The 27,179-nt window shown below is 44.0% G+C and overlaps 2 protein-coding genes across 7 annotated transcripts in view; both read left to right on the top strand.

Moving 5' to 3' along the window:
* The window catches only part of INTS10 (integrator complex subunit 10), a 130,496-nt gene that overhangs the window by 34,909 nt on the left and 68,408 nt on the right, over positions 1-27,179 (top strand). The gene's annotated exons all lie outside the window — the stretch shown is intronic.
* On the top strand, positions 204-27,179 carry CHRNB3 (cholinergic receptor nicotinic beta 3 subunit). Of its 5 annotated transcripts, XM_057505235.1 has the most exons (8): positions 204-791; positions 7,176-7,327; positions 8,339-8,383; positions 15,922-16,008; positions 20,798-20,907; positions 21,147-21,296; positions 21,756-22,029; positions 24,491-27,179. In XM_057505235.1, the coding sequence occupies exons 1-8, from the start codon at positions 737-739 to the stop codon at positions 24,623-24,625; spliced, it is 1,008 nt and encodes a 335-aa protein (XP_057361218.1). In that variant the 5' UTR covers positions 204-736; the 3' UTR covers positions 24,626-27,179. The 5 variants fall into 5 exon arrangements, with proteins under 5 accessions (XP_057361218.1, XP_036752217.2, XP_057361217.1 ...); XM_036896322.2 differs by having other exon boundaries at positions 21,147-22,029; XM_057505234.1 differs by having other exon boundaries at positions 21,147-21,986; positions 24,491-24,595.

The raw sequence follows: 27,179 nt of genomic DNA, 5'->3' as shown, positions 1-27,179 counted from the left end.
GACATATTTGCTTCTGGTGAACAGCATAACGACTCAGTATTTGTATACATTGGGAAATGATCACAAGAAATCTAGTTACCATCCATCACCAGACATGATTATTGCAAAATATTTAACATTTTTTCTTGTGATGAGAACTTTTAAGATCTGCTGTCTTAGCAACTCTCAAATATGCAATGCATGATACCCATTATATCCCTGGAAGTTTGTATCTTAAACTGCAAGTTTGTATCTTTTGACACTCACCTTCATATTCATTATTTTTAAGCTGCAAGTCCAAAATAAAGAGACAATACAGAAAAAATATGAAGGAGAAACTTGTCACTGACTTCCATGGTGCATGTTATGAAATGCAGTTTTTCTCTTGTACACACATCTCCAACTCTAAGAAAAACAGCACAGAACAATCGGAAGGTTCCTAGCTTCATCCTCTCTCTTTTGCCCTGCATCTCTTTGCAAGAGAGTAAATTAATAAGTCAGGAGTTAGGACCCAGAAATAGTTTTAGCCTCACATGATCTGACAGCTGACTGGAAATCAATGAAGTGTACTTTAAGTAACATCACACTGATGCCAGATAGTTGCCCACGGTTCTACGCCGACTCCAGGTGTCCGTTTTCCCCTGGGGTTCTGCTTTGGGCTTTGAACTAGTGCATTTTCTTTGCAAAAGCCCCCTTTCTGATGGAAACATGCAGTGGTTAGAAAGGAAGAAATTATCTTCCTAAAGCTGACATCATCATGCCACTGGCTTACCTCATCTGGGGGCTCCTCGCTGTTAGTGTCACCTCCTCAGGTAAGCTCACGTTACACTAAACGAACTCCATAATTATAGAAGTATTTAAGCAAGAGAGTCTGGTACTTACAATGTTAGAATTACAAAATGTAATGTATAGGTGTCTTTAGGATAAAATGTGGCTCCAGTGAGTAATTCTATGAAATCTGATTATTGCTAAATCATATCTGTGAATGCTATAATGTTTATGCTTTTGTCATTTCTTGTTGTCTTCTTTTTGAGTCATTGCAAACTTGGCAGGAAGATATAAAATCAGGAGAAATGTTACCAAATGCACTGAATGTTACTCAGAGAATTGTGAAAGTATTTGACACAGAAATTTATTTATCCACATTTTTGTATCATATCTACCAGTAATCACCATATCTATGTGTAGATACTTAACTTTGTCCGATAGATCCTGCAGGCTTATGTAAATACTTTAATACATTTGTGTATGTAGGAATATTTAGCATATGTGTATATCACCAGTAAACAAAAATGTATATCAAATGTCTTTGAACATTTGAGAATTTTCTCTGCAACTGTTGTCCACCTGAAAACAGAGGGATTTTGAATAAAGAAAGATGGAAAAGAGAGAGAGAGAGAAGGAGAGTGGGGCAGGGAAGAGAAATGGAAAGAAGGAAAAAAAACCTGGAAATTTTAGGAGAAAGTGGTAATTTGCACCTGCCAGTTTTCTGTTTTGGAATCATTTCACTTTTTTATACAATGTAAGAATAGAGGACTCTTCCCACGGCACCAGAAACTCTCCAGAGCAGGAGTCAGATGGCCAGGTGTTGTTCCATTGGCAATTTGTATTTATTTCTTGCTAGTATTTTTGACACATTTGATTATTGCAATTTTCAGATGGAGAACCAGAGGCACTGAGATAGATTTGTCCAAATTCTGAAATAAACCCTAGATTTGAAAGGACTTTAAATCTAGGCTCATTCACCTGAACATTATCATGTCTTCAAAACATGGCCTATCCTTATACTGAGGACTCAAAAACAGGGCAATTTCTAAGCACAGACAGCATCAAATCCACTTTCAAATATCACTAGATTTGGTCTCTGCAAAGTCTGAATTGCAATGTGTCAGTCATTAAATTATAATCACCTTCTGTGTGTTTTAGTGTACAATTAATATGTACATGTCCCATATTTTCCTGCCTTAATTTACTAGAGCATTCTGCTTACTGTGAAAGAATTGATTCTTTCTATTCTCTCCCCAGGGAAATCATTTCACTGGTCAGCAGAAGTGGTTAGCATAAACCCTCTTGATTCGCCCACTCATCCTCCTTCAGACGTAGTTACATAAGAAAATTGGAAATGGAGGGAGCAGGGTGTGCAGTGTCCACTGTGCAGGCTGCGAGTTTGGGAATGTGTGCTGAGCTGTACACATCCGTCACAGATATCTAACAAATGTATGTAGTAACTCTCACATTTGTGAATATTTCTAGAGCCATCAGAGTGTGTATATATTTTTAGATCTGTACCACCTTTCCTCAAGTTCTTTACTTATTTTTGTTATACAAAACCAACTTTTTCAAATTACAAGGGGCAAATCTTCACTTTCATATTTTTGGCTCTGGTGAAAAAAGATTATTGTGTGTGGCCGTGTGCCATCTCTTGTACTGCTAATTCACACTTGGTGTGTTTGTATCTGCTCTCAGAAATGGGGAATCTATCTTATTCATATTCCTGTCAATCTTTTTTTTAAAATTCAAGTATTGTTGATATACAATCTTATGTTGGTTTCAAATACACAGCACAGTGGCTCAACAGTTACCCACATTATTAAATCTTCATCTCCTCTAGTGCGGTCACTATCAATGTAGAAAGATGTTACAAAATCATCAGCTATATTCTCCATGCTGTACTACTGTCCCTGTGACCAACTTATATTGTGATTGCCAATTACTGTGCCCCTTTATCTCCCTCCCCCTCCCTCTCCCCTCCATTTCCCAACCCCTTGCCCTTGGTAACCACTAATCCCTTCTTGGTGTGTATGAGTCTACTGCTGTTTTTGTCCCTTCTGTTTTGCTTTGTTTTTATTCCACAAATAAGTGAGATCATTTGGTACTTGCCTTTCTCTACCTGGCTTATTTCACTAAGCATAATACCTTCTATCTCCATCCATGTTGTTGCAAATGCATCTTCCTGTCACTCTTACCAGATGACGATGTGCGCTTATTCATTCAATAAATATTTATTGAGGATCTAACTGTATCCTAAGAATGGTTCCAGCATGTGGGATGCAAGAGCGAACAAAACAACATTATTCCAATAAACTCTCCTGCTAGCAAGGGTCCATTAGATGCTGATTATTTGATCCCACCCTGGGAGCTGGCTCTGTGTGTTGACAGATGAGGCTGCCACATTTGGGATATGCTAGTTTTGGACAAGGTAGAGATAATGCAAGGCAAAACCAAAATAGACCAAAGGTGTCAAAACAAAAAATACGCCTCTCCCACCAGACTTGCTGAGGTTGAAAGTCTTCCACTATTTCCTTCCTCTCCTAGCTGAGGACAAACAATGGTGTTGCCTTCAATAAAACTATAATAGTCATGGAAGTTTCATCTATTAAGTCTTATCAGTTATTTGTACCTTGGTGTGAGTGAGTTTGTCCAGATTGGCTGAATATGGGGGTAAGGAGACAGCAGAGGGTCTGAGAGTCTGAGGAAGGAAAGGAAACACAGTCCAAGAATAGAAGGCAGAGGCTCGGTGGTGGGGAGTCCCTCCCTCCCCCGCTCTCTCCCTTCCTTCCTTTTGTGGGGGAAAGTTCTGTTTTGGTCAATACAGATTTGCACTAATCAGCTAGGGCTGCAGTAACAAAACCCCACAGACTGGGTGGCTTAACAGAAACTTATTTTCTCACAGATCTGGAGGCTAGAAGTCCATGATCAAGTGCTGACAAGCTCACTTTCTGGGGAAACCTCTTCCTGGCTTGTGAACAGCTGCTTCCTGGCTGCATGTCCACATGGCCTTTCCTCAGAGCTTGTGTGCACAGATCTCTGATACCTCCTCCTCTCCTTATAAGGACACCAGTGCTACTGGTTAGGGCCCCACTCTGAGGGCCTTATCTGGCCCTGTTACCTCATAATAGGCCCCATCTCCAACAGTCGCGTTGGTGGTTAGGGTTCCTGCATATGGATTTCAAGAGACAAACATTCCGCCCATAACAGCCGGTGCAGATGTGCACTCTTCCTTCCTCCATGCAGCCAGCAGCAGGGGTCAAAACACACAGGTCTCTGAAAGAGCAGAGCCGCTCCCTCCGCTTTGGGCCCTGGTGAGGAGTGGGGCCCATCTGTCCTCATGGAGGGCTTTGAGAGTGGTGGCAAGTGCTGGGGAATGTCATGGTCCTACTTTTAGAGGATCCCTCCCCATGTGCAATTCCACCTCCTTACAAACTGACAGCACGATTTTCCTGCCAGGAAAGTAAGTTCAAAAGCAATCTCTGCTCTTCTAGGATCCCTTTCCCTTGTCCAGAACTGTAACGGCCCAAAGTTGTCCATGCTAAGAAGCCAGTGTGTGTGTTTGTGTGTGTGTGTGTGTGTGTGTGTGCGCGCGTGCAAATGGGTTGGTTCAGCTGTATTCAGTTGTTCTCAGGTTTCCTGGAATGTCTCTATCCGTTGTGAGATGGTATTTAAGCAGTTTGTTCTCACTGGGCTGACTGGGGGCCCAGGACCAGGGGTGGGGCGGTTCCTGGGCTCTGAGCAGTCAGCGCTGCACTCTGAAGCCAGTACCAGGGACTCGAGTGGTCAACGGGGGGATGGTTTTTCTCACATACCAAGAAATCTGGAGGCAGGCAGTCCAGAGCTGGGGTGGTGGTCCTGTAATGCTATCAGGGACCCCGGATCCATCTGTCTCTCTATTCTGCCATTTTATGTCTGTAAGCTTTCACCAGGCGTGAAATCCTCAGGTGGCCAAATGTCTCGATGTCTGCCAGTTCCAGGCAGGAAGGAGAAAGGCTAAAGGGCAGAAAGGTGCATGTGAATTGGGTCCACCCTCCTCCATGATGTTTTCTCTAAATCTTACCGAGTGGCTTCTGGGTCTTAATCAGCCACATGTATGTCACATGGACATCCCTCTCTGTAAAGGGACCCAAGGGGGTTACATATAATCTGGCATCATGCAACCCTGATAGATTTAGTATCTGTTATCAAGGAAGAAGGGACAAATGGCTGTTGGGCAGGGAAATAGCAGAGCCTACCACAGGACTCCTCAAACAGTGCTCCTCTTTGGGGTGGGGCCTGCCCCACACAGGGGAGGCGGGAGACGGGTGCAGCTGCAGCCTCCCTGTCCTCTCTCCTCCCAAGCGATTCAGTTCTGGCCACACGCTCCACATACCGTCAGCAAACAAAAGCCACACGGCTACCTGCACCTTTCCTCAGCGGCCACCATGCACCGGGCGCTGTCCTGGCAGTGGAACACGGCAGTGAGAAGGGCACGGCATTGACCAGAGGGGCAGACAGACAAAGAGACATAAAATATGATCAAGGGCTCTGATGCAAGAGAAAGTGCCAGAAGGGGATGGGCGGAAAGGAGTTTTAGGTGCTGTAACATAGAATGACCTCTTCAGGGAGATGACGGGACTTGTGAGCCAAGGTGGGACAAAGTGCACGGATGGGGGGTGGGGCTCTTCAGGGCAAGAGCCGGCTGCAAGTTCCGGAGAGACCGTGGCCTGAGGCCCTGGCGGGGAGGGGCCCGGGCGCGGAGAGGGCGGGGCCACGGAGGGCCCGCGAGACCCCGGTGAGAGCTCAGGAGGTTTTCCCGAGTTCGATGGGAAGCCAACGGACGTGATCTTCTTCTGCTTTTACGAGATGGTGCGGTTGACAGGCAGCAAAGGGTCCGTGAAAGGGGCGAGAACGGAAGCCGTTCGGGAGCAGCGCAAATCCGACAGAGAAGCGGCGCGATGTGAAGCGGGTGGTCCCGGCGGAGAAGAGGGGAGCGGGCAGAGCTGCTGTGGATTCTGAAGACGTTCAGGCCGGGTGTGGCTTGCTTAAGTCATTCTTACAGCCTGAGCAAGCGAACGCCTCTTCCCTCAGAAGGCTTTGGGAAATTCCCCTGTGCTCCCTCCCCGGCATCTCCAGTAAGGTTTTAGGGCCCTCACGGCGCTGCCCCGGCAGTCACCCAGCCCACTGCTCCTTGATGCAGCTCTGCCTGCTAAGAATGGCTGAAGTACCAAGTTGAGGACTAGCTTTCTAAATAAATAAGTGCAAATGTAAGGTTACACCTCTCTCTGTCACTCATATGCTTCCTAGAGCAGAAGAGAAAGGGATGGGGGTAACCAGAGCATGCAGCCCACCTCATCCCCACCGCTGTTCCCCCGGGGGAGCGTTAGCACGTGCATTTTGGCGTGCTAAGCCCTTGGTAAAGATCTCGTGCACTTACAGGAATTTGTGCCATTTTGCTCTTCTTCCTAAGAATCTCTGGGTTTTGATTGGGTGAACCTAGAGTTGGGTCTTTCATGTGATCATTGCCCTTCATGGGTGTTTCTTGGTGGGAATATAGGTTTTCTATGATAAAGCAGGCAGTGTGGAACGAGTGGGTGCAGGATACTAATAGGATGCTCAATGTGCGAACAGGGGCCGTATTTAAAACAGCTGGTGAAGAACTCCTTTGTTTCAGACTGGACGGCACCACATCGAAGAGAAACAAAACTTCCCTCTAGGCTGCATTTCCTAAGCCGTGTCTTTAAATGGAGGATTGAAGCTTAGGGTGTTTCTCAGGCTTTTGCACATTTAGGGGTAGAGTGTTAGAAGCTGGCTTTTGGCCAGGAAGGGCTTCCTAAGGGGAGTCTTCCTCAAGAAGATGGCAAGGGGGCAGCACAGGGCACGTCGCACGTGTCCCATGGGTGTGTACTGAGGCCGTGGAAAATGTCCCCTGTCCCCTTGGCTGGTTCATGCACAAAACAGAGGTACAAGGGGCCCACGGTGGGCCGGGCACTGTTCCAGGTGCTGGATAAACCTCACCCCACAGCAGAACGGCTGTGCTTACCGTCACAGGGCTCTGGGGGAGCCACAGGCAGGGACGACCATCCAAGCGACAGGATGGAGTGGGGAAGACTAGCGTGTGGCAGAGACCATGTCTGTAGACAGGTGGCATCTCAGGTGAGATGTGAGGTGGAGGGTAAGAAAGTGGCTATAGATGATCCTTTGGGGGTCGAGGTGTTGACCTCGTGGCGGGAAAACCCCTCGAGAGAGCACAGCTCTGGGTAAAGTACAGAGGCTGCTTTTAGCTGTGTGGTGGGCAAGGAGAAGGGTTGCAAAGAACCCCTACACACTCAAAGCTGCCTTTGCTGAATTAGGCTCTTTGCAAACATATAAGGCCCAGAGCACAGGACACTGACGCAGCCATTGTGCCTTGGCCACTAATTCAAATTCCCTCACGGTTCTTACAGCCGCTGCAGGATTCAGTTCAATAGCTGAAAATGAAGATGCCCTCCTCAGACATTTATTCCAAGGTTATCAGAAGTGGGTTCGTCCTGTACTAAATTCCAATGACACCATAAAAGTCTATTTTGGATTGAAAATATCTCAGCTTGTAGATGTGGTGAGTAATCCTTGGCACTAAGCTGAAAAGAACATGCATTCCTTAACCTGTTTGGGAGTCTAAGATTTTATTTTGTCTGCCACCTCCATCTTAAAAATAACTTCCTGTGAGAGAAAATCTGCCCCAAGAGGCCAGTGAAATGACGGGCACCCAGGGTGAGGGCTGGAGTCAGAGGGAAGGGGGGCCTGAGCCCACGGGCACCCAGGGTGAGGGCTGGGGCCAGAGGGAAGAGGGGTCTGAGCCCAGGGGCACCCAGAGTGAGGGCTGGGCCAGAGGGAAGCGGGGCCTGAGCCCACGGATGATTTGCTTTCATCTGGGCTGATCTATGTCACTTAGACTGTGCCAGGCTGCAGGGGCACCTGCAGGGAGAGGGAAGATGATTACAGCACCCCACCATGTGCCTGGGTGACCCCACTGCCTTCAGGACTCCATACCTTTTCCCAACACCACTCACACCTTAATGTTATTTGCTGATTTTCCTGTTGGGCTTGAGTTTCTGCCATGATTGCTTTCCACAGTGATTTCTAGCAACCTCAAGTCTGCAAAATCATCCTGCGGTGGTTCCCAAAGTCCAAGAATAATCCTCCGTGTTGCCCAAATCCCCCACCTCACCCTGCACACACACACACACACACACACACACACCCCTGAGCTACTGAAATGCCCCAGGACTCCTGGGAGATCGTGCAAAACCCACCCACAATTTAGCTAATATTTCATTCTGCTTTGCACCCTTAACATGCCTTCCAGGTTATGTAATTTTATATAAATATTGCCACAGTGAACTGCTATTGCTTTAATTATTATTTTTCATTTTGAGCAAAATATGCATCATATTTTAGGATCCCATGCCATGTACCTGTTCTTAAGTTGTGAACCCTTTACACTTTCACCTCCTCAAAGGTAAGACTCAGAGAGGCCTTCCTAACCAAACAAAGAACAAAAAAAAAAACCCCAAAGCACAATTTCCCTTACTCTGAACTGACATCTTTTTAATTGTTATTTTCTTAGGATGAAAAGAACCAGCTGATGACAACAAACGTGTGGCTCAAACAGGTGAATGTCCATCCAAGCACTGTATCTGCCAACATAATTATTTCAATAATTTTCTATTTCTTTCTGATTTCTTTCTTTAAAATAAGGATTTTTAAAAGCATGTTGGGTTCCTCAGGGAGATGCCTGGGAATAGCTGGGAAGAGTCTAGAGTTTTTTATTTTCTTCTGGGCAGCGTGGCGAGCAGGTGCAGGAAGCTGGGAGGCTTCCGCCAGTGTTATGCCTCCTGGAGGGAAACTGTCCTGGGAGGCGGCAGGGGGGCTCCGACGCCAGGCCGGGGGCGGTGCCTGGGCTTCTAGAGGTAAAGGGCGGAACTTCCCGGCAACTGGACAAGAAATCAGCCAGGGTAAGCTCTGCCTCATCCCCCTGGAATCCCAGGGGACGAATCTACCCCTAATGTCCCCTGTTGTTACTAAAATTAGAAAATAGAGGAAGTAAGGGATGAAAGCCCACCACCAGTTCTCACAACAAAGTGGAGCCCAAAACCAAATAACAAACATTCGTTTTTCTGATACAACTGAAAATGCATCTTGAATGGCGTTCCTTCAGCAATCTGCTCAGACACTTGTTTTTAGCTCGACTATGGACTGTTTCCTAAAACAGAAGCATCTGTTCAGTGGAGCTCATTCTAGAGCTGTCAGGAAATAATTAGCTTCCAAAACCCAATTTTGCCTGTTAAGTAAAAGAAAAAATACTGATACTTTCTTGATAGGAGGTGAGAAGTTTGGTTTAATTGCTTATTTTTCATTTTATTTTGGTAGCAATTACTTGTTTTTTAATGAATGTCCAGATAAAATCTTCCTAGTGGGGATATCTTAAATATCTCACTTAATCTTAAATATTCATTTGTTCATGTTGAAACAAATTAGTTACCTGTTCCAGTTTAATAGACATTGTTCAGTTCTTTCTGCTTAAGTTTATAAGGAACAATGGATAAAAGAGATTGTAAGGAGATTCCCTGGGTTCCATCTAGTGTCATTGAATTTCTTCCATTCAAAAACCTTGTCAAGAGTTAAGAGAATTACCATCAGAAAGATAATATCGTAAACTATTTTCTATTCTTGTAATTCTTTAATTGGTAGGTAGTTAGCAAGTTGTGAAATGTTTCTGCATATTATTTTACTTGCAAATAAAAATGTCCAGCAGAAAATAATAAGCCTGGAATGTAGATATAAAAATACAATTTAAATAAACATCTTTTTCTGTACATCCATATCATTCCTCAGTGACTTATCCCATCTGTGCAATTTAGAGGCTGTGGAATTCAGAAGTATTCTGAGTTAACAAATTCAATAAGAAGTCCTATATTTGAGCTTGCAAGGGAGAGAAGAAAAAAACCTTTTTTTTTTAAATTAAGGTATCATTGATAAACAATCTTAGGAAGGTTTCACATGAACAACATTGTGCTGAGAGAAGAAAAATCTCTTTAAGTGTGAATAGGTCTAGGAAGTTAACAAAATTAAGCAAACAAACGTTTGGGGTTTCCCATACGCCTCCTTCTTCAACTGCCCTTTGCAATTAAGCTTTTATTAATCTCTCACATAAAACAGTGGTCCAGGGACTCTTGGCCCTTAGTTTTAGGAGAGTGGATATTTTTCACTTTGCTTGAGATTTTGAAAGCAAGAAGTCATTTCAGCCCAAGAGAACAAGAAGCCAAGATTTCTCAGGCCTTAACTGTAGCTTTGGAAATGACTTCCAGCAAAGTCAGGCCACCGGAACCCCAGGGGCCTGGTGGATGCCTCCATCTCAAGACAGAATGAAAATCTAAAACACCCAACACCCAAAGTAGAGCGGTGAAGCAAGCTGACACTTGGAAAAGCCCACCTGCTAACTTAGGTTTCCATTCTGTAGAAGTAATAAGAATAATAGCTTTCCATTGCATCTGATTTGCAAAAGGTTGTCATAAAAGTATCCCATTTACACTTCTCAGCCACTCTGAATCAGCAAGGCAGGCATCACTTTACCCCTGTGCATAGAGGCAGAAGAGTCGAGTGACTCATCTGGCCAGAATCTGGTTGCCCAGCTGGACCTTCTCTGCCATACCCAGACTCTACACTAGACATCAAGGTCTGTTTCTAAATCCTGGAAGGAGAAACAGCTGCACAGCTGACAGAACCACAGAGAATATCATCAAAGCTATGCCACTCACACAGATTGGATTTGGCGTGGGAACGTCGCAATAGATAGTAGGCAATAAATGCTACATTATGGCACAAACAGTGTGGGAGCAGAAAGAGAGATGAATCCTAGGCATGAGTGGCAGGCAGGGAAGGCTTAATGGAACAGGAGGCATTTGAGTTCTGCCATATTATTTTTATACTATATTTTCTTAGCTTTTTTAATCTGAAAGGGTAAAAGAAAGATGAAAGGTTAAACAAAAGGGATGATAAAGGCAAGACAAAATTGATGTTTTAAAAAAGCTGCCCTTGGTGTTTTACACAGATCTGTTTCAGAGGAGCTAAATAATACCTAAGATTTATTGAGCACTTCCTAAGTTCTCAGGGGCAGGGCTGAGCATGTCATGGGAAGAAGCTCATTTAATGCTCCCAGCCACCTTATGAGGTATGGTCTATGATTTCCCATGTTACAGATGGGAAAACTGAGGACTGGAAATGGCAATGACTTGTCCAAGGCTGCACAATGTTAAGTGGAGTCTGGCTTCTGTGACGCAGTCATCCCCTTGCCTCAGACAAGGGAGCTCACAGAAGATGCTTCCAGTTCTCTCAGTGCTGTCCCTGCTAGTCTCCATCCCAGTCCCTGTCGTCTAAGGTTGTGATGCCTCTCCCTATGGGACATTGGATGGAGTTGGTCTGGAAAGACACTTAGTAGCGAAGGAGGTGAGGATTCACTTCCTTCCACGGTTTACTGAGAGCCTATTCAGTGCCAGGTGCTCTGCCGGACCTAGATGTACAGAAAGTAAAGCGCAGCCCTGCTTTCACAGAGAGGACACAGTGTCAGCTGTCAAAAAATAATTACTGTGTTGTGATAAATACCATAAGAAAAGCATACATGAGATGCTGTGTCATTACACAATGACAATGGGATAGTGAGAAAATCAGAGAACGCTTCCAAGTGGAGGAGGTATTTAAGTTGGGTCTTACAGGATCAATAGGAGTTCTGCAAACCTAAAATCAAGTGCACAGCTTTCCCAATTATATGACTTCCCGAAGCTCTCCCACCAGAGCAAGCCTAATGGAAACTCTTTCCAGTCACCCCTGGTACCTAGACAAGATAAAGACAAAATTGACCAAACCCTCCTTTTTCTCATTTCCTCCCAGACACTGAAAAAGACTCCCTAATTCATATCCACAGAGAGAACAAAATTCTCCCTTCTTGGAAGAAAAGCAAATTCCATGGCAGTGTACACAACTGAGGTGCTGGGGCTTTTTAACGGGATTCTTCAGTTTTATCCTCCTTCCCATTCTCCTCCTCTGGTATATTTATTCCCCTTCTAGCCTCTCGACCAAAGGCCTTCACCAAGCACAAATTAGTGACATCCTGAGAAAGTCCTCTATGTGGAGCTATTTTTATTTTATTAATTTTATTTTGCAAACTCACCTGTCTTCCTCCTTCATGCTTCCAGAAGGTAAACAAAACCCTATAAATCATAAATAGCTTATTAACCCTGACTCCCGAGAACTACATGAGAATTACTTAAAGCCCTAGCTGCTCAGATTCTGCTGTGATACTCAAGGTTAGGAAAACTGCATTGTAAGCACCTTAAAGGTAATGGAAAATGAAACCACCCTTTCTTTACAGCACAAAGGTTGGACCTTTTGCCTAAACTTTATCATGTGAATCATCATTATAATGACAGATAACAAATTTAGTCACTCAACAAGCATTTACTGAGCACTTACTATGCACTGGCACTGTGTAAGACCCTGGGTGGTGTACTCCCTACACTGTTGGGTGTAAATGCCAATAAGACAGTGAGATTCTGAGAGACCTGGCTTCACAGCAGCTGAGAGCATGTTGCTCTCCTATCCCTGTGACAATACTGAGGAAAATAAATCTGCCTAAATATCTGCCAAGGCCCACATCTCAAACTAGTGTTGGTTCTCCAACTGCCGACTCCTGTTTTAGATCAACGAAAAGGTCAGCAAACACAATGAAGCCCTCATTGGACAGATCCCTAGAGCTGGTCTTTGGGGAGAAGTAAGAAATAAGCCTGCTGTGGAAGGGACAGCCTCACCGGGAAGGTCCAGGCAACCTCCCCAAAGTCTAATTATCTTCTCCAATCTGCAATGACACTTACAAGTCCATGAAGTGATCTCAGACCTTCACATTTTATTTTCCTGTCTCCTCTAGAGCCCCACTGACCTTAGCAAAGAGGCAGTTTGGTCTCCTTCAGGGGGACCCTGAACAAGAATCAAGCAGAGTGAGTTTGGAATCCAACGTCCTGCCACATAAGCTTGGACAAGTCATTTGGCCTCTCTGACCCTCAATCTCTTCATCTATAAAGGAGAGGCGATTCCCTACCGCAAAGTGCCATTAGGTTAAATGAGATCACGTGTGTGAATGGGACTTGCACATTATCTAGTATGCAGTAGGGACTCAGTAAGTGTCATTTCCTGGTGCCGCCTTCGTGACATTCTTAATAACAAATCCCATTTGTTGGCCTTGATAACGCAGGGATATAATAGGAATATGAGACATGTAACAGACCATGTTGCTGTTTTAAGATTAAAGTGACAATGCACTTTAATTTGACTTTAGGAATTTCACACCTCACTTTAAGATGACTTAAGGCCCCAGGGATGTCCCAGAGGCTGCAAATCCAGGCACAGGCAAGGAATATTTGTTTCTTATTACTTTTTGGTCTTATTATTAAACTAAGAATAATTCGAAGAACTTTTTGCAGTTAAAAAAAAATCTTATGATATTTAGTTCTGGATAATAGCTAGACATTCATGAATGATATTTCAGGTAATCTGTTTTAAGGGAGTATTTGTGATATGGATTTGAAATGGCACTTTTCAGAATTAAAAAACCTAGGCTTGGCATGTTTTCCCATTTTTTCTTGTTGGCCCTGGCACATCCCGCGTTCTCCGGTTTCTTGCAATAACAAAGCCCTCAGCCTGGGGACTGCTGCGAAGCGGAGCTGATGTTTATAAAGGGCTTTGAGAATCTTGGCAGAACGTGCCCTGTGAGCACAGGATATTATTTTAAGGGAGAAATGCGAGGTTAATCTCCAGATGTCCCAGGGTTTCAGAGAAAACAGCGAAGTTACCGGAGAGTCTCACAGCTCCTTAAAGAGCAAGCTGGAGGATTGGGCTCTGCACCCTCCCCCTGGCACTGCGGGCTCTACCCGGGCAGTCATCCGGGGTGGGGCTCCACCAGCCTCCGGGAGACAGGAGGGAGCCCCTCTGGGTGCGCAGGTCAGCCAGAACATCTGAGTGCCCAGGCCCGGTCACAGGAGCACGCCGAGGGGCTGAGTCATGCCTCCCCACCCGGGAAGGACAGCGCCTGGGAATGACCCCCAGGCGCCGAGCTGCCGGATGCTCTTCAGGGCTCTTTGCCTCACAGGCGCAGAGTCAGCGGCACTGACCGCAAGTCCTGCCTAGCTGCTGCGTCACCGGTCAGGAAGGAACCCGAACCCGCCGCAGGTCTCTCTGCATCCTCCTCCAGGACCCAAACGCACCCCCATCCACCCATTCAATCATTTCTGCTGGGCGCACTCCCAGTGCTGGTCAAGCGCCGCAGGCCTTCCCCTACTCCCCGCCCTGCCCCTCCCTTCCCTCCCTATCCCCTCCCCTCCCTCCCTATCCCCTCCCCCTCCCCTCCCCTCCCCCTTCCCTCCCTCTCCCTCCCCCCTCCCCTCCCCTCCCCTCCCCCTTCCCTCCCTCTCCCTCCCCCCTCCCCTCCCCTCCCCTCCCCCGCCCCTCCCTCTCCCTCCCCTTCCCCTCCTCCCCCCACCCCTCCCTCTCTCCTCCCCCTCCCTTCCCTCCTCCCCTCCCCCGCCCCTCCCTCTCCCTTTCTTCCCCTCCCTCTGCCCTCCCTCCCCTCCCTCCCCTTCCCCTCCTCCCCCCACCCCTCCCTCTCCCCTCCCTCCCTCTCCCCTCCCCCAAGCCCCTCCCTCTCCCCTCCCCCTCCTTCTCCTTCTTTCCCCTTCCCTCCCCTTCTGCTTCTCCCTACACCTGTCCACAAAGGCGGGCCCCTCCAAACCACCCTGGTTGCTGTCCCCTCACTGTGCCTCGACACACCCTCTTTATAGCAGCAGCCACAGGGTGTGCTGGTGTCCATGAGGACTCTAACCTGCCTACTGCCTGGGACAGCCCCAACGGGGAGTATGTGGCTGTGTGCTCAGTGCAACCCCGAGCTGGGCATGTTTGGGGAGTGCATGAGGTCCCCCCAAAGTGTGAGCCCAAGCCACTGCCTCGCCCCAGGTTGTGTCCCCGTTCCCTTAGGACACTTGGTAAATCCGGGATTCATGTGCTGGGATCTGCCACCAGACAGGCCCCAGAATTCTGACTGTCCACCTGACTCCTTTGTGGAGTAGAACCGGGGTGGGGCGGAGGTAACGGCAGGCCGTGGGCCTTGAGCAGAGAGAAAACGATCCGCGGCGCAGGCGATTTCATTTCCAGCAATCTGTGTGTTCCAAAGAGGGCCCAAGAGGTCGCACATGGTGGCGGTGCTCACTAACCTTGCTTTTTCAAGGTGGAACGTTAGGAGTGCGGCGCCAACCAATCTGCCCGCTTTCTCAGAATCGGCTGAGAACCTTTTTAGTTCCCAGTGATGGAGAACCCAGCCCAAATTGGCAAAAGTAAAACTAGAACTTACTGGCTTTCACAATCTGAAAGGTCCAGGGACGAGGCTGGCTTTACACGCAGCTCGACCCAGGAGCTCATGCAATTTCCCCAGGGCCTGGGGTTCCCTCAGAGCATCCCCACTGCGATCCTGGCCCTCCTCTAGTGGTGGCAGGGGGGCCACATCACCTCCTCTAATGGTGGCAGGGGGACCACATCACCTCCAGCCTTGAAGTGCCTTGTGTGTTCAAATTCAGCAGGAAAGAGAATGGCTGGCCCCTCCACTGGTCCTGGAAAGTCGCCTGGTACCTCAACAGTCCTATTTAGTTCCCTGTCCTCCCTGCAGATAGGGGTGTGGGGGGGTATGTGGGGGTGGGCAGGTGTGAGGTGCACTCCCACTTCTGCAGCAGAAGGAAGTCAGACCACCCACAGCTGTGGGTGACAGAGGTGTGAGGTGGTGACCCAAGAGGAAATGGGGCACCCTCACAGGAGAAGGGCAGGAGAAGGTGGGGCAGCAGAGAACAGATGCCCGCCTCATTTCCAAAACTGATTTTTTCCTTTTCATAGAAGGATCTCTTGACGTGCCACCTCCTTCCCAAAGCCTTGCCTAAGTGGAAGTCAGCTGTAGGCTCCTGTTACATAGTTCATCTTTATCCCGTAATTCTCTCCCATTGTTTATCACTGAACTTGGATACAGTGTAACTTGCTTATTTGTATAATTCTGTTGCTTTTTATATTTTCTGAGGAAGGCCAGATTTTCTGTGTTTACTGCTGTTGCTATTTTTTTTTTAGAGAGGAGATGGAATAGGCTGTTCTAGACTGGGCACAAGGTCTATAGGCTTTAGAAATACCCATGAGACCAGAGGCACTGAAAACTTGGTAAGAACAAAGTTTTGAAGAATGTCAGGCCATAAGTCTTTCCACTGTAAGGCAGCATGGGGAGAGGGCAAAGAGGGCAGGACACGGCTTTCCACCCACATTGGCTTGTACACCATCACCACCACTAGGCTGCACACCTGCAGGGGGCGCCATTCACACGTAGTCGATGGGAATGGCCCCTCCTGGAGTTGTTACTGCACAGCTACTCAGTCACATGGGGCAGCCTCAAATCCTGTTTCCTTTGCTGACTGGCTGTGTGATTCTAGACAAGGTACTTGAACTCTCAGAGCCACATTGCCTCATCTAGTATGGCATAATAATAAGTAACTTGTAGGTCATGGAAAAAATTAGAATTATGAAACAGGTCAATGCCTGGCACATCATCAGCCCTCAATAAAGTTAACTTTTATTACTTTACTATCAGCATGGCCATTATTAGTAACCAAAACAGTAGATTTTTAAAGAATGCCACAGTTTTATTTAAATAACTGTATACACATAAACATTTCCCAAAGCTAAGTAAAAAGCATTTCACACTGTAAATAGGGAAATATATGGGTTGTTTTCCTCTCTATAATTAACCCAGACTTATATTAGGTAGTTAGTGAATTATTAGAATGTATTTTTCACTCTTATAAGCAAGAATTTTTTTTTAAATGCATCAGTATCAAAAGCACAAAGGTACATGCCATCCATCTCATTGCCTTCATGTCTTTGCAAGGCACCTCAACTGTATTTTTATTTCAATTCAAATAACATTGGGAGAGCCACTAGAGGAATACCCTCGTTGCCAACACATCCCCATTTTAGATGTCTACATCTTTGTCCTTATACAGGTAGAAAAAGTATTATATAAGCTATAAGACATCATGGCCTCATGGGGTGGGTCTCAAGAATGCAAGGCTGGTTCAACATCTGAAAATCAATCAGTGTAATTCATCTTATTAAGAGGCAAAAAAGAAGAATAAAGAAAATCATCTCAATAGATGCTGAAAAGCTTTTTACCCAATTCAGTATCCATTCATGATTTAAAAAAAATAAATTGCAGCAAACTAGAAATACAAAGGATCTTCCTTAACCAAATACAAGGCATTTACAGTAAACTAACAGCTAACATAATAATGGTGAACAGGCAGATGCTTTCTGCCCAGGATCAAAGCAAGTAGATCTGCCTTCCTGTTCCTATTTAGTATCATACTGGAGGACCTAGCCAGTGAATTACAGAAAGAAAAACAATAAAGGCACTCAGATTGGAAATAAATAAATAAAACTATTTGCAAATGACATAATTGAGTAGAAAATCTACTCACATGAAAAGCTAAAGCTAAATGAACCAAGCAGGATACATACAAGGTCAATATACAAAAGTCAATTGTATGCTTAAGTTCTAGCAATGAACAATTGAACTTTATTTTTGAATTTCAAAGTACATTTACCAGAGCATCAAAAAAACATGAAATACTTAGGTATAAATGTAACTAAATATGTGAGTGGTCTGGAACTTGAAAACACTGATTAGAAAACATCAAAGATGACTAAATAAATGGAGAGAGAAGTTACATTTCTGGGTCCAAAAAGTCGCTGTTGTGATGTCAGTTCTCCCCAAACCAAATCTATCAGTTAAAATTTCAGCAGGAAATTTTTGCAGATGGCAACACATGTTTAGTTACATGGAAAAGCATGGGAACCAGATGGCCAAGACAATTTTGAAAAGGGAGAATATAGTTAAAGGGCAAATATGATGTGATTTCCAAACTTCTAGAAAGCAACAGTAATCAAGACAGTGTGGTGCTGAGAAAAGAAAGATAAAGAGATGAATAAAACAGAACAAAAAGCCCATAAATAGATCCACACACAGCTTTGGTTAGTCGATTTTTGGCACATGTGCAATGGTAATTCAGTGGAAAATGTTTAGTCTTTTCAACAAAAAGTGCTGGAACAATTGGACATCTATGTGCAAAAAAACCCAACTTTAACCCACATTCACACTGTAGTAAATTACCTTAAAATGGATCTTGGACCTAAATGTAAAACCTTAAACTAGGAGAAATCTTAAGATTTCTAAGAAAATCTTAGGCAAAAATTTCTTAAATACAACACAATCCATACAAGACAAAGTTGGTTAACCTTCATCAAAATTTAGGATGTCTGTCTTGTAAAAGACAATCTTTAGTGAATTAGGAAACCACAGACTGTGGGGAAAATATTTGCAAATCAAATATTTGACAAAGGGCTTTTACCTAGAATATATACAGAATTCTAAAAACTCAATAATAAGAAAACAAGCAACCCAATTTAATAATATGCAAAAGGTTTAACAGCCACTTCTCCAAAAAAAATAGATGGCTGGCAAATAAGCACAGGAAGAGATGCTCTGTGTCAGGAGCCATTAGGCACACTTAGGTCAAACACCGCAATGAGATACCACATGGCAGCGATTACAACACAGTTAAAATAAAAAAATGTGACAACAGAATTTTATTGTCGTTAACAACCATTTGATCAATAAATATGAGAGATGCCCTCACAAAAAAAAAAAAAAAAAAAAAAAGGACAGACTTCCAATGGTAAAATAAATTAGTAACCGGGATGTAATGTATAGCATAAGGAATATAGTCAAGATATTGTAACAGCCTGGTAGAGTGATAGCTGGAACCTAGAATTATGTATATAAATGTTCTACCACTGTGTTGTACACTTGAAACTCATGTAATGTAATACTGTGTGTCAACTACCCTTCAATAAAAAATAATTATTTAAAAAAAAAAAAATGTGAGAATCCCAAGTACTGCAGAAGATGCCAGATAACCGGAGCTCTCATACACTGATGCGGGGAACTCAAAACGATACAGCCACTCGGCAGCACAGTGTGACAGTTTCATAAAAAGTTAAGCACACACTCACCATATGTCACAGCCATCCTCCTCTTAGGTATTTACTCAAGAGAAAAGAAGATTTTTTGCCCAAAAAAACTGTACAAAATGTTCGTAGTGGCTTTATAATCATTAAAAACTGGAAAGAGTCCAAATATCCTACTTGGTGATCAATAAGTCATGGTATAATCATACAGTGGAATTTACGGATAGAAAAGTCATGGTATGGTCACACAATGGAATACTGCTCACTAACAAAAGTGAGTGATCTACTAATATAATATGTACTATGATAGAAGAATCCAAAATGCATTAGATAAGTAAAAGGCCAAATTATAGGATCAGTGGTTACCAAGAGGTGGGGATTTGGGCGGGGTTGATTGCAAAGTGGCAGCACCAGGAAAACTGGGGGGCAACAAAGCTGATCCGGTATCTTGATGGTGTCAGTGGTTATACTATTATTTGCACAAAGAACTGCCCACAAAAAGTGAGCTTTAAGTCAATTCTTAAACGTAAATGAAGTGAGAGCAAAACAAACAGAAAATGTTACTCCCTTCAACATGTCTCAGATTCAGACCTGCTGCTGCTAGTAAAAGTCTCCTTAGCAGGAGACAAATTATTCATAGGAAGGAAATTATTTCTGCTTTTCAAAATGGGCAGAGGAAGAGGTAAAAAGAGAAGCTGCAGAGTACCAAGTAAACACGGTAAATACTTTGTTAGTGGGGGCTCTTAAACTGTCAGTCTTCACATGCACTGTTTTCTCTAGTCATGCAATTTTTTATCTTTTCAATTGTAGTTATTTAAAACCTGCATCCTTTTCAATTGTTTAAGGATCAAGCCTCACAAATATTGCCCAAGGTAGAATATGTCTCATCTGGAGTGCACAGTTCCATCATCTTTCAGGTGCTCATGCATATTTCAGTATTTTATCCTCTAGTGGAATCATCCATCTGCTGACTCCTGATTTTGTTTAATGACAAAGTTGGCATAACTGGATTCCAGGAAGCCTCCCACTAGGCTTGCCCTTCTAACTTCTGAAATGTCATTTAATATCATTCTGTCATCGCTCAGCTGTTCACCTGAGGGACAGTAGAATAGAAGATTTTAATTTTCAGGTCTGATTTCATAAGTTCTGGGTCCAAATCTTTTTAAGAAACCCCATCTTCTGCTATAATTAGGTCATCCATGCATCATCCTCTTGACATTTATAATCCAGTCAATTAATGGTCAGCTTTGTTAAACCTAGTGCCCCATCCGTTCCTATAAAACACGCTAAATTATTTCATCATATTATAGGGAAAAATATATAAGTATCTGGAGGCTAACGATATTAGGAATATAACTTAAAACTGTAATTGGGTGCTTAAATTCAGATTAGAATTTAAAAGGAGATTCTTGGAAAATATTTCTTCATTAAGTTTTAATGTCATCAAGAGCAGTCAGTAGTACTGGATGTTTCATATTAATATACCGGGTGGATGTTTGTCTGAGATTCTCCAGTGATATTCAAAATCATTTGTACCCATTACCTTGAGATTAAAATATCACTGGACCAACTCTCGTAGACTAAACCGAGTTAGCTCTATCATTGCTTTTTTCTTTTGTTTCTTAAGAGAAAAGAGACTGAAAAAACAAACCCGTGAATCAGCGGCATTTCTTGCTGAGCCTTATTTTGGGAGGTAGATACAGCAATTTTGGAAATCCCAGACAGGACCAGTGTGGGCCTGGGTGAGATCAGAGGACAGGCAGGCTGTATCTTTCCAACTGTACTGAGCTACCTAAATGGTTGTAAGTTAAGTGGATGAATCTCCCTTTTTAAATAAAACACTGGATTAGTAAATTAACATAAACTTGGAGATTCCAAATCTAACAGTTTGAATTTTCAGGGTGAAATCACAGTGTTCTAATTTATGCAGGAATGGACAGACTACAAATTACGCTGGAACCCTCCTGAGTATGGTGGAATTCGTTCAATTAAAGTCCCCTCAGAATCTCTCTGGCTTCCTGACATTGTTCTCTTTGAAAAGTAAGTATTCTAGAAGAAAAATACATGGTCAGATTGGGACTAGAAATAGAAAAGCCTGATTTGGGCAAAGTAATTAAAGAAAGCCACAACTTTAGGTAGCAAGAGAATTGTTTCTTTTGAAATATTGCTTGACACTTTTGTAGGAAGGTGATAATTAAAAACAAATACAACGGTGGTGGGAAAAAAAAATCTAATTAATATGTGTTCAAGTAACCATAAGAATGAAACTTCTACTCCAGTGCTGACGGCCGCTTCGAAGGCTCCCTCATGACCAAAGCCATCGTGGGATGGAACGGGACCGTCACTTGGACCCCACCTGCCAGTTACAAAAGCTCCTGCACCATGGACGTCACCTTCTTTCCGTTTGACCGGCAGAACTGCTCAATGAGGTTCGGGTCCTGGACTTACGATGGGACCATGGTTGACCTTGTTTTGATAAATGAAAATGTTGACAGAAAAGACTTCTTTGATAATGGAGAATGGGAAATCCTCAATGCAAAAGGGGTAAAGGGGAACAGAAGAGACGGTGTATATTCCTACCCATTCATCACTTACTCTTTCGTCCTGAGGCGCCTGCCGCTGTTCTACACCCTCTTTCTGATAATCCCCTGCCTGGGGCTATCTTTTCTGACAGTTCTCGTGTTCTATTTACCGTCCGATGAAGGAGAAAAACTTTCCTTGTCAACCTCTGTCTTGGTTTCCCTGACGGTTTTTCTTTTAGTCATTGAGGAAATAATCCCATCTTCTTCCAAGGTCCTCCCTCTCATCGGTGAATACCTGCTGTTCATTATGATTTTCGTCACGCTGTCCATCATTGTTACCGTTTTCGTAATTAATGTTCACCACAGATCCTCCCCAACCTACCACCCCGTGGCGCCCTGGGTGAAGAGGCTCTTTCTGCAGAAACTCCCAAAATTACTTTGCATGAAGGACCACGGGGATCGCTACCCTTTCCCAGATGGAGAGGAGAGTCAGCTCACGGTGAAAGGGAGAGTCCTAGAGAAAAAGCAGCAGACGCAGATTAGTGATGGGGAGAAAGTTCTGGCTGCTTTCTTGGAAAAGGCCTCTGATTCCATCAGGTACATTTCCAGACATGTGAGGAAAGAGCATTTTGTCAGCCAGGTGAGTAAATTGTTCTTCATAAAAATGCTGCCGTAGAGATGGGCAAGAACTAACATTTTGACATCTATTTACAACAAAATGCTGTCATTGTTTGAAATGCGACACTATGAGCTATCTGCTTTACACATATCGAGTGCAAAACAAGCCCTGATATAAAATCGGGATCTCAGTATGGATTTTGGGGAAGAGGTTCACAAGAACAGAATGAGCAGCAGTGAAGCAAGGACAGACTAAGCACTATTCCTTAAAACTGGACTTACTTCTATTCAAAATAATTCAATTCTACATTTTAAGTTGATTATCCTGGTCTCTGGTAATTTCTTTCTCATTTTTCTTGGGATGCTGGATATTTCTTTCCACAGTACTTGGAAATAGAAGGACAGAAAGAATCAGATTTTGAAAATTAAGATAAAAATACAGTATTACAGCAGGTATTTTGGGGAGGGAAGAGAATGTAACTATTTAGCTTACAGATTTTTTTTTTAAAGTGTGGCAAGAGTGTGGATTTCAAACCCAAAATAGTCTTGGACTCAGATCCTACTCATTTCCTATGTGACTTGAGACAAGGTATTCAACCTGAACTTCAGTTTTCTGAAACCCACCTTGATGAGTTATCATGAAGAATAAATGACACTAAGTGTAAAGTGCCCCGTGTGCCCAGCACCTGCAGCCCCGGCCCCTGATTATGTAAATAGTCAATAGATAGTCATTTTCATCTTTCTCTTCACCTCTGTAGTTCCTCTAAGTCCCTCTAAGTTTCTCTAAGTCCATTGGTCCTTCCCCAATGGAATGAAAATATTATTTGACATATAAATATTCAGTATAAAAACTGGTCTGTTAGGGTATTATGCTCAGTGAAAGAAGCCAGGTGGAGAAAGACAAGTACCAAATGATTTCACTCGTATGTGGAGTATAAGAACAAAGAAAAACTGAAGGAACGAAACCGGTAGAATCACGAAAGGACTAACAGTTACCAAAGGGAAAGGGCCTGGAGACGATGGGTGGGAAGGGAGGGATAAGGGCGGGGAAAAATAAAGGGGGCATTACAATTAGCATGTATATGTGGGGGGTGGTACGGGGCGAACTCTACAACACAGAAGACAAATAGTGATTTTACAGCATCTTACTATGCTGATGGACAGTGACTGTGAAGGGGTGTGTGGGGGGGACTTGGTGAAGGGGGAGCCTAGTAAACATAATGTTCTTCATGTAATTGTAGATTAATGATACCAAATAAATAAATAAATAAATAAATAAAACAAAAACAAACAAACAAAACAAAAACTGGTCTGTTGCCTAAAACAACTTTTAGACCAATTTATAGGGTTCGATTATTTTACTCTAAAATCAGCGAAAATGAGAGTCAAGAGCCTGATCCATAAACACATTCCTGAGAGAGTTTTTTAGAAATAGCCTTCTACATCTGATGTACACACTGCCCACCATGTCCTCTCTCATACAATTTGTCTTGTTTTCCATCCACTGAAAAAGATTTTTTTTAAGTGTTTTAAACGTGATTTCTGCTACAAAACAAACATTTCAGCTTTTCCTAAGGGTTTTTTTGTTGTTTCTTTACATCTTTTAAAAATTCTAATACAAGGATTTAAAATAGCTTTTAAAAAAACTATCAAAGAAACACATTATCAGTGTAGAGAACTTGAAAAAAACAAAACATGTAAACGAGATTAAAATCTCTATAAATCTGCCATTTGAGGTTGACATTTTAAACATTTTAATCTCTCTTCTTTGTGTTTCTTTCCCAAGGCTTGATTTCTAAACCTCTTTGTGCACAGACTATATCATTCAGGTTTTACACACAAGCACCTGTGTCCCCTCTAGAATGGCAGGCGTCCTGTTCTAGCCCATCTTCACGAAATCGCCGTAGAGTAGAAATGGGACGTTTATTTTCCCTTGAAAGACAACTGGCCGCTGGCCTCCCAGCCCTCGGCTGGCCGCTCCTGCTCTGACCTTGCTCTCTCAGGCTTGCCGCACGTTCGGGCCCAGGTCCCTTCCTCCAAAGGGAAGAGGGACTCGGTCCCCTCTCTCGCTACGAGCTCCGGTCCCTGGTCCTTTCTCCCCCTCGCGGTGTCCATCATCTGGAGCTGCTTTGGCCAGCCCCACGGGTGGGGTGGGAAGAAGGCCGTGACCTCTGGCCGTGAGAATTCTTAACTTATATCCTTGTGATTCATTTCATATGCAATCAGGAAGCAGTAAGAGACAATGATTTTTTATTTGTGTACAGATCTGGCTTTTCCCATTCTGTTGTTTCTGCAGGGCTCCCAGGCCATGTCTGGGAAGTGTCACAGGGAAGAATGGGAGCCTGTATTGTGCGTGATGTGTTAGGTGCGTTTTGAAAACTGAAGGGTTATGAATCTGAATATTACTGTTTTTAAATCACTTGAAAAGGATTCAGAGACTAGCCCAGCATCTTGAACGGAAGGCATCTTTTTCTCTTTTGCAGGTAGTACAAGACTGGAAATTTGTAGCTCAAGTTCTCGACCGCATCTTCCTGTGGCTCTTTCTGATCGCATCGGTCACAGGCTCTGTTCTGATTTTCACTCCTGCTTTGAAGACGTGGCTGCATAGTCACCACTAGGAACGAGGGTCCTGAGCAATCTACCATAACGACAAACTCCCCCGTAGAGCTGGCAGCCGGCTGGCCTGTATATACTAACACCCACATGCACCTGCTCAGGCGGAGGGCCTGTGTCGTCCTCGGGGAAACTGAGCCCTGATAGTTGTGGGTTTGCCATTAGAGTGAGTTGGGTTTAAGTAAACAGACTCTTCTCAGGCTGCGCCCTGGCTTCCCACAATGCCCCGGAAGGAGTCATATGTCCAGGCCTGAGGTCACGGCCAGGACGCGCTAGGACGGTTGCCGGTGGGCGGACTGAGGCTCCCAGGAAGCCGGACTGAGGCCACCTAAGGAGGCCTGCCAGGAATCCGAGGAGGTCTCCGAGCCAAGCTGTTCGTCTGGGCCGACTGGGGTCTCCTGCCTCTCCCGGTGTCCTTGGTGTGCTTTATCCTGAGTTGCAAACTGGTGCGGGTGTTCTGCTTGCATAGCAATGTGGATGAATAAATCTCACCAGCCATAGAGGAGAAACAGCACCTGGGACAACACACCTGAACTCACGAAGGTTCCATGATGCCTGGTAACGAGCATCACCCCAAACACAGCATTCCTTACAGATGGTCTGGTCTCGCCCCAGCGTGGTAACCTCTTCGTGGATTATCCATAACATTATAAAGGGGTTTTTGTTTTTTGCCAATAAATTAGCATTCTATTACGACCAGAGCCATCTTTCCAATTCCCTCTGGATGCATTTCATCCCCCACCCCCACCACACCCTCTAAGACTCACCAGGAGCCCCTTCAGATGCTTTCTGCCTCCCAAATCGCTGCTGCAAATCCTAGGTTTCAGTGTGAAGCAATCGTTCTCGTGCCCCGGTATAAATCCAGATCTCTCTGTATTATTTTGAAGCATGTGTCTTATAAACAGTTTTTAGCTGGACTTTGAAAAATCTCAACATAAGGGTTTAACCTTTTCACATACATTGTTTAGTCTTATTCATGCCATTTTATTTTGTGTTTTCTGTATGTTTCCTTGTTCCTTCTCTTTTTCCTCCTTTTCACCCTTGACTGAGTTTGTCCTTCTTTTCCTATAATGGTTTGAAAGTTATGCATCCATCCCTATTGATTAATAAACATAGTCAATGTTTTTTAATCCGTGTTGAGCATTAATGCCTGCAGCAGCCACTCTCCGAATGAAATAATCACTCCCCCTCTCTCTTTCTCACCTTTTATGTTTTGTCTAAATCACCCAGAATTTCAGTTCCAAATGACTAATTTTTATGTGATGTGTCTCTTTCTTCAGAATAATTTATTGACAATGCATTTTATCCACAACCACATTAAAAACAAAAAAAATTGTTTTATTTATTTCTTGGGTCACCACTGTTTTTTATCCTGTTTTCCTCTCATTATTTCAGAGGACCACTTCTCCAAGTAATTCTTTCAGAGAGGTCTGAGTGTGGTAACCTTTCTGAATCCTTGCATTTCTGAAGTTGTAATTTATCGTTTCTTCACAAAATAGGTTGGCTGGGCCTGGAATTCTGAGTTCAAAATCATTTCCCTCTGCCCTAAACAACATAGTAAAAACAGGAAGGATTCCATCTTGAAAATAAGATTGCATTTTAAAACCCAATTAGTTAAAAAGTAAGTTTCTTAACAGACAATAACTCAGCCCACCTTGGGAGCAAAGCAGGCAGCCTTGAGTGATAGGCTCCCAGACCAGGAAGCTGCTAGCTATCCTGGGAGGAAATCAGAGCTGTAAATTTCTTGTAAATAACCTGAAAGACTAATAAGAAACCTAATGTCTCTTGCAAAGATAAACAGTTTGGGACCACTTAGCAGGTCTGCATCCCTAGCCCTTTGTCTCTCAACCGCCTATAAAACCCCTAGACAGCGCAGCACCCCAGGCTCTCTTGTCCCCTCCTGGTGTGAGCCGGGAGCTCTGTCCTCTCGCTTTATCTCCAAATAAAAGCCTCTGCCTTGCTCTCCTAAAAAAAAATCATTTCCCTTGGAACTTTGAAGACATTACTATATGCTATCTTATAGGCGAGCAGTATGATGAATGCTGGTTCTTACTCCTTTTTCCTATCAGTTCCTGTTGTTTTCATTCCTAAAACTCAGGCCTTTTGCTTTATCTTTGGACTTTAGAATGCCACCTATACATTGGATCTATCTAAATACAGGACTCTTTCTCTGTTTTTGTCTTGGCACTTGATGGCTACTGTCTTTCTTCAACTCACATCAATTTTCTTCTCTAATTTCTTTCATTGTTTCCTGTCCTCCATTCTCCAGCCTTTCTTTTTGAAACTCTAGTAGAGGGTCTTGGTATTCCTGGATCTGTCTTCCACGTTTATTAACTCATTAGCGTTTCTCTCATACTTTTTATTTCTTTAATTCCTTACACCGTCTAGAAGTTAATGATCCACATACGTTGTTCGACTCGCCAGGAGGAGCATGTGCGCTTAGTGGGGCTCTTCACAGCTGGCTCCTCCCCGTCTCCGGGACATCTGCGGCCGTCTCGGAACTGCCTTCCCTGCTGCCACGCAGATCTCCATCCAGTTGGTACCAAATGGCCCTTCTCC

Source organism: Manis pentadactyla, chromosome 7, assembly GCF_030020395.1.
Source record: "Manis pentadactyla isolate mManPen7 chromosome 7, mManPen7.hap1, whole genome shotgun sequence".
NCBI lineage: Eukaryota > Metazoa > Chordata > Mammalia > Pholidota > Manidae > Manis > Manis pentadactyla.
This window is presented reverse-complemented; position numbering and strand designations above follow the sequence as displayed.

Bases quoted from the DNA above. Each gene is read 5' to 3' on its own strand.
- CHRNB3 (XM_036896322.2), top strand. From the start codon at position 737: ATGCCACTGGCTTACCTCATCTGGGGGCTCCTCGCTGTTAGTGTCACC. The intron at 20,908-21,146 runs GTAAGTATTCTA...CTTCTACTCCAG, and splicing joins GACATTGTTCTCTTTGAAAA to TGCTGACGGCCGCTTCGAAG. The intron at 22,030-24,490 runs GTGAGTAAATTG...TCTCTTTTGCAG, and splicing joins AAGAGCATTTTGTCAGCCAG to GTAGTACAAGACTGGAAATT.